This window comes from Cibotium barometz, chromosome 5, assembly GCF_041138505.1.
Source record: "Cibotium barometz isolate CiBa-2024 chromosome 5, ASM4113850v1, whole genome shotgun sequence".
Lineage (NCBI taxonomy): Eukaryota > Viridiplantae > Streptophyta > Polypodiopsida > Cyatheales > Cibotiaceae > Cibotium > Cibotium barometz.
In genome coordinates, this window is record NC_141050.1 from 31353251 (window position 1) to 31361199 (window position 7949).

The window sequence follows — 7949 nt, forward strand, 5'->3', positions numbered from 1 at the left end:
TTTCATGATGTGCATGGTTGGAATAGATTACCAAGACCTTCACACGCTTAATGTCATCTCGATGTTGTTTGCTCAGTGCATGTGATCCGCATATATTCAAAACAAGCTTCCTCAGATCTTTACATGCTCATTGTTGCCTTGGTGTGGCTTGTATGGTGGATACGACATGTACCACTACAATAAATGAAGAGTACAACCACGTCCAAGAGCCACACAAATTTAAGAGAATCCATTTCTAGAAAAAAAACTTTATGCGGCTATGAGACATGGCTACAACCATACATATAACTGCACATATAACCACGTATATAGCCATGCTTGTATAGTAGTGTGTATGGCCATGTGTGGCTATAGCCACGGACTGTCTGTAAAAAAAATGGGACCGTGAATGGGAGAGAGATGTGGGGACATATCTCTCCCATTCTGTCCCTACGTTTTTTAACACATTTTAAAAAAACACTTAATCACTTAAAACATAAAAAAAAATTACAATATTATGTCATGGATTATATTATAAATTACATAAGTTGTTTATGTTAAAATTTTAATAAAGATGAAGATGACATCAAAAACTAATTAAATTAAAACATCATCTTCATCAAGATTCTTCCTGCCCACGTCTTCACCATGTGCACCACCACCTTCATCATCACCGCCACTTTCAACATTGTCTTCCTACGTTAGATAGTGATACAATGCAAAAACGTTAGCCAGAAGCAAAGCAACATAAGAATTGATACACTTAGGTGATATTTAAAAGTTAATTTTAACTCACTAAGTTTCCCTGTTCAGCTCATTGGATATCCGCATCAATGACCAGTCCCTCGCATTTGAGCCACTCCCAAGTCTCAGCTTTGTTGTGATGCTTGCGGTAACTATTCTCCCGAACCGTTAGGGAGCAACCTACTACCCTTTTCTACAACAAATTACAACATGCATGAGATATGAAATTCACGATAATAAATGAATTAAACTTAGTGAAAAATGGCAAAGAGAAAACTTACAAATCGTGCGAGCCAGCCTACCTTTCATCTGGATCCATACTTTGTTGCACTGTACTTCAGCAGTTGACTAGCATGTGCCACCTTTTGTTGAGGGTGTCGAGTACCCTCCCTGGCTTTTTTCTTAGCCTTCTTCCACTCCTTTGATTAATGGTGTAATTGGAAAGCATTTGTGAACCATCTTTCATGCACCTCCTTGAGCAAGACCTCAGATTATTGAGGATCTTCATTATGTGATTCCTCACCCACTTGTTAGAAAAATGCATGCATGGTGGGTTTGGGAGCCACTCATGCATGCACTGCACCACATACATGAATTCTCCATCCTTCTGCTCTCCTCATGGTTTGAAGATATCTTTATAGGTGTGGTTGACTAATTGATGGAAGGTATAATAAACCTTCCATCCCATGTCATCGATAAAAGTCCTGCCCTCATCATCAAGGCTATAATAAATCATACCACCCTCCCCAGGCATGTCGTCTATCCCCATAGGTGGAGAAGACTATGCACCTCTTACAAAGCATCCACCGCACCCACCTCCCCCACTACTAGATCACCGATAGCTTACAGAATTACCACCTGAGTGACGTCATGATGATGCCACATGCTAGGAAGATAGCACCACAGATTAATGCATAATGCATTAAGCTTATGCATTAATGTTGAGATATCGAGCTCAACTAGTGCTATGGTGGACATTGATGACCCGCATGGGTGATAGCTTCCGCACTTATGCCACTAGCATGGGTGATAGCTTCTGCACTTATGCCACTAGCATGGTTGGTGAGATTATTGCCGATATTCCGCCATTGGATGACAAGCTATGTGATAGCCATTTTAGAGTACTAGAGTTATGGCATACTTATAACGCCGACTTATATGGTCGGGTTCACACGATAGACCACCATTGTATGTTATTGTACGAGAGTACTTTCCCTTTATGTGTGTACTCTTATCTTTTATTTTTTGGGGTAAAATATATTTAAGTTTAAGTTTTTGGGTAAAATAAATTTTTTGGGGTAAAATATATTTAAGTTTAAGTTTTTGGGTAAGTTTAATTTTTTGGGGTAAAATAAATTATGAAAGTGTACTTACTTATGGATTTTTTGTGAACTTTGCAAGAGAAATTGTAAGTTTATATAAAAGAAGGGGTCATTTTATATAATTAATATTTATATAGAAGAAGGGGATCATTATATAGAAAATTTTAAGTTTGTACAGAAAAAGGGGTTACCGTATAGAAAAAGGAGTCATTTTTAATACTCAAAATTTATAACTAATGTATTCTTCAAATATATGCCCCTTAAATGTATGTGTGATGTATAGGTCTTCTATAGAGTAAATCCCTTGAGGCACTAGTAAAATATTAATGATTACTACAAATTTGGATTTAAGGGTCACATTGACAAGAATCTACATATTTTTCAAAAGCATTTATACATTTTATTAAAAGAGAGAGATAGAGGTGCTATAATGTATTCAAGAGAGGTTAGTTTTATGACTTGATATATATCACAATAGTACAAAATAACAAGAATATGCTTGCATCCTCATGTTTCCAAGAATTGAATTATTCGTAAATGCTTAATAAAAAAGTAGCACAATACTATGGACATAACAAGAATATGCTTAATAAAGAATTAGCACAATAGTATGGACATAACAAGAATATGCTTGCATTCTCATGTTTCCAGAGTCTAATTACTTCTAAGAGCTTAGAAATATCACAATAGTAGGGACACAACAAAAATATGCTTGCATCCTCATGTTTTTAAGAGTCTAATAATTTGTAAGGGCTTATTAAAGAAATATCGCAATAGTAGGGATAACAAGAATATGCTTACATCCTCATGTTTTCAAGAGTCTGACCATTTGTAAGAGCTTAATAAATAAAAGAGGGGTAGAAGTATAAAATTGTTGATGAAAAAGAAGACTTATAACATACTACACATCCCACACAGCTCTATACATTGCTTGTGTGTAATGCCCAAGTAAATCAATGGTTTATTGGTAAAAGAGAATGTGTGTATAATGTACATTTTTAACTTTTGGTCTTTCTTTATAGCCCATGATTCTTAGCATCTTCTTTATAGCGAAGTACCAAGTTTATGGTTATTTATGTAAAAGGAGAAGAGGCAGCCTCTCATGTCGCAGGGGGGGGGATGGAGGTTATTACACTCAATGCTTTGTTTCTTATACTTTGTGTTCATGTATTAGCTTTGGTTGTTTAGGTTTCTTATGTCAATTCAAGATATGGTTGTCTACATGTATGGGGTTGATTAATTATATTTCCTTCTCCAAGATCCTATCAATATTAAGTGGTCTCACCATCAGCATGGTATAATGGTCACCCATGTGTCCTTGAATCACCATAGAGGGATGAGATCTAGCACATAGAATTTAGACACAATGTGTGTGTATAATGTACATTTTCAACTCTTGGCCTTTTTTGGCATCTTCCTTATTGCCTACACAAAATGGACATGTTGTACTCTCCAATGCACATGTAAGCCATGGGGTGAATACAAAATTCTCTAAGGGCTGAGAGAGAGAGAGAGAGAGAGAGAGAGAGAGAGAGAAGTCACATGATAAAAGCCTTATGCAATGCTTTTTAAAATATAGAGAGAATGCATGTGTACAATCTACATTATTTATTTTTTTATCTTTTTTTGCATGTTCTTTTTAGTTACCCATAAAACTGTGCATTATTTGTTGTTGGTCTTTCTTGGCATCTCCTTTTTAGCTCATAAAAAGCATGTTGTATTGTAAAATGGAGGTAGGTCACAATGAAACAAAAGAAATGTCAGATCGTGTTGTAGTGTACTTAACAAGAGATATTGTTAAGTGCAAAAAAAATATTGACCAATCAAAATAAAGCAATGCTCAAAAGTAGCCACCCACTTGAGTGGGCCCCGGGTGTGTACGAAAAAAAAGCACTAAGAATTTCGATAAAATGTTGGCAATATTATTAAGATATATAATTTTGTTTCTTGAAAATTTAGACACTAACAAAATTGAACCACGATCTTAAAATTTAAGCCATCAGCTTAGTACAAGACACATGTTTGGTTCAAAAATATGCAATATGGTTTTTTTGAAAGGATACATAAGGATAAAAACATAGAGATATGAACAAAGTCGAGATTCCAATTTGTATTTGATCTAGTTCAGGTAGATAGATGCAGCTAGCTCTCATCAAATCAATACGGTTAGCTCTCATCATTGGTGCTTGAGCTAGTTCGAGTAGATAGATGCAGCTATCTCTCATCAAATCAATGCCATGTTTTCTTCATAAATATGAGATATGTATAAAAAGGATGCATAAGGACATAAAGATGGTTAAATTTGAGATCGAGTTTCCAAGTGTTCCAACTCGAGCAAATAGATAGGATTTTTAAATTCATGTTTTTGGGATTTTTAAATAATAAAAGTGTACTTACATTAGGGTTTTTTTATGGTTTCTGTAAGTTTGTATAGAAAAAGGGGATCATTTTAAAGAACTAAAATTTGTGTAGAAAAAGGGGGGCATTCTATAGGAAATTGCGAGTTTGTAAGAAAAAGGGGTTATTGTATAGAAAAAGGAGTCACTTTAAATACTCAAAATTTATAACTAAGGGATATATACCCCTTGAATGAATGTGATGTATAAGTTTTCTATAGAGTAATCCCTTGATGCACTAGTCAAGTACTAATGAATATTACGAATTTGGATTTAACTACCACATTGCTAAGAATCTACAAGTATCACAATAGTAGGGACATAACAAGAGTATGCTTGCATCCTCATGTTTCCAAGAGTCTAATTACTTGTAAGAGCTTAATAAAGAAATATCACAACTGTAGGTTCATAACAAGAATATGCTTGCACCATCCTCATGTTTTCAAGAGGTACTTGTAAGAGCTTAATAAAGAAAGGAGGGGTGGAGGTACAAATTGTTGAGCTCTACACTTTGCTTCTGTGCAATGCCCAAAAAAATCAATGGTTTGTTGGTAAGAGAGATTGCCTGTGTATAATGTACATTTTCAACTTTTGGTCTTTCTTGGCATCGTCTTTATAGCCCATGCGCATAGTTGTACTCTCCAATGCAAGGAGGTCACCATGAACAAACAATGAGAGAGAGAGAGAGAGAGAGAGAGAGAGAGAGGGAGAGTAAATCTATACATGATAAATTTTACTTTTGGTGGAGAGTGTGGTTATTCACGAGGTCCAGTGTTCGAGGTTCTTGCAGACAGATGCAACCACAGCTCAGTACGTCAAGGCTCGTGTTTGTTTCAGAAACTTGTAGGATGCTATCAAGAGGATGAATAAGGACAGAAAGATGGTGAACTTTGAGGTCGAATTTGTAGGTGTTCGAGCTGGTTCGAGCAGAAAGATCCTATAAATAGAAGGGCCCAGTATACACTCTTGCTAGCTTCTCCTCGCGCACTCTCTTCCTTCTCCTCTCGATACTCTCGAGCTTAATTCTTAATCTTTCCGCCACCACCATGATGAGAGCTTCTGTCCGAGACATGAGCAGTGCAGTTTATCGCCCTCTCGTGACCTTAGCTCAAATCCTTTGCCTCGCCACCTTGAGTTCTGCCGTCTATGAGGAGAACGGTCCGTTGGAGGTCCAAATTTTCCAAACTTCGTTCTCAGCAAGAGTCCCTTGCGTCGGTACGACGATCATCGAGCCCCCTACGCAGAATCAACCTCCAACGCGCCTCGTTGTTGCTGTTCCGACACAAAGTGGGACGTATCCGGTAGTCGTTTTTCAACATGGATTCCTTCTCGCCAATTGCTTTTACACGCAACTCATCCAGCACGTATCCTCTTACGGTTATATTGTGGTGGCTCCCCCATTGAGAAAAGTGGTTTTTTTTAAAATTATTTTGCTCTTTTCTTCACCTAAGCTCCTCCCACAAGAAGGTTGGTGTTGGGTGTGCAAAGAAGATGGAAGATCAACCGAGAGAAAAAAAATTTAGGGGGGGATTATTATCCATCTAGTTTCCACACCTAAAACCTTCTTCTGTTGTGGGTTGCGAATTAATAAACCCTCTCACAACCAAGATAGATTTCTAAGAGGCTTTCTCTAACATATTTGAAGGGCTTTGATGCCCTCTCAAGGCTTCAAATTTCAGCAATAGACAAGCCAAATATTCCCTCTCAAGGGGAGGGTATATTTTGTCCCTTTTGAGAGAGATGAGCCGGGCACCCGACTTATATGGGGCCTCTTTTTTAACAAAAATAATAATTATCTTCAGAAGTGTTAAAAGTTAAACCTAGAACACTCCACACCAAGAGACCATTTAAGCACCCCCACCATCACACTATTTTAGAAGTGAAACGTTTCAAATTAAATGAAATGCTTGTGTATCTTTGATTTCTCACCAGCTCCAAAAAGTGCATGGTGGGGGGTAGGGTCCACACATGCTTGATTTTTGACGAGCTCGTGCATGTTTTTGGGTGTTTTGGATATAAAAAACTTGCAAAAATAATTATAAGCCATCAAAAAAGATAATTTTTGAAGAGCGTCTTGCACGTTTTTGAGTATTTTGGACATAGAAAACTTGCAAAAATAATTCTAATCCATAGAAAAATACACGTAAATTATGAAGTTATATTTTGGACTTTAAAAAAACTTGCAAAAATAATTCTAATCCATCAAAAAAATACATGCTCGTCCACCCGAAAAAGGCAACCCTAACAACGGATCCCTGCTATCTATCTTGAGCCCTTAACACTAGTGTCTAGAATTTTCTATAGACCAAATATTTTCCCATGTTTCCTTTTATAAAAGTCTGCGGTTTTTTTTAAAGGAGTATGAAAAGAAGAGAATATAATAATGTTAATACTAATAAGGATTAAGGCGGTTTAATCCTGATTTAGGTCATCACGCTGGACGAAGACGCTACCGAGGAGATCGAAGAAGTGGCAAAAGTCGTGAATTGGCTTCCGGGCAACCTGTCCGTGGTGTTGAGCACAGCCGCCGTCGACCCGACTACCACAGTGGTCACGCCTGATCTCGAAAAGGTCGTGATGGCAGGACATAGCCGGGGAGGCAAAGTAGCATTCGCCTTGGCATTGGGCTTGGCCTCATTCAACACCAGTTCGAGCTTTTCTGGGCTTGTGGCGCTCGACCCTGTGGATGGCGTCGACGAGCCCACAACCCCCGCAATCGTTCAGGAGGGTTGTGATCATTGCCTACACCACCTTCCGTTTCCAACTCTCATCGAAGGAACAGGCTACGGTAGCCAAAAACCTCTCATTGGCCCTGCTTGTGCGCCTGTGTGCTGTGGCCACCAAGCTTTCTACAACTGTTCATCGGCTCCAATCGTTTACCATCTTGTTGCATCTGACTTTGGTCACCTTGATTTCTTAGACGACTCAGTTTTCTGGACGTCGTTGGTCTGTAAGAGTGGATATTCCAAAGAACCCCTCCGCAGCTTCACGGGCGGATTGTTTGTAGCATTCTTGCAGTCTGCACTTAATGGCACTAGCAAAGCAATGGATGACATCTTAACAAACTGGCAGAACGCATCCATCACCTTGGAGCAACCTCAAACCTACATAGGGACTGATTCAGGCGCATGCGGCGCAGCAGTTGCATTATCACTTTTGTAAGCTGTAGTCGTGCACAATAATATGCCATGATGATAGATCTGTAGTTCTTGCAGCCATTATCATCATCAGATCAATATTGTAGATTATTATGCATAATCTCACGATATTTGAAGCAGCTACATTAGATGGGCCTGTTACTTAATGGCATTAATGTTTGTAACCCACGTATGTGTATGCCCTTCATCTCGAGCGATGGCATCTTCTTCTTTCCTCTATATCTTACTAGTACACGACCCACTCGCTCGGCTGCTGCTGCCTATGAACTACCCCCTTGGTACTCTGTCTCTCTCTACTATGCACTACCCCCTTGGTACTCTCTCTCCCTCTCTGCCTCTATATCTTACTA

The 7949-nt window shown here is 38.4% G+C and overlaps 1 protein-coding gene across 1 annotated transcript; it reads left to right on the plus strand.

Annotated features, from left to right (window-relative positions):
* The first annotated feature begins 5487 nt into the window (after positions 1 to 5487).
* Positions 5488 to 7603, plus strand: LOC147638356 (chlorophyllase-2-like). Its single transcript, XM_086798765.1, has 2 exons — positions 5488 to 5742; positions 6869 to 7603. The coding sequence occupies exons 1-2, from the start codon at positions 5488 to 5490 to the stop codon at positions 7601 to 7603; spliced, it is 990 nt and encodes a 329-aa protein (XP_086654891.1).
* The last annotated feature ends 346 nt before the right edge of the window (positions 7604 to 7949 follow it).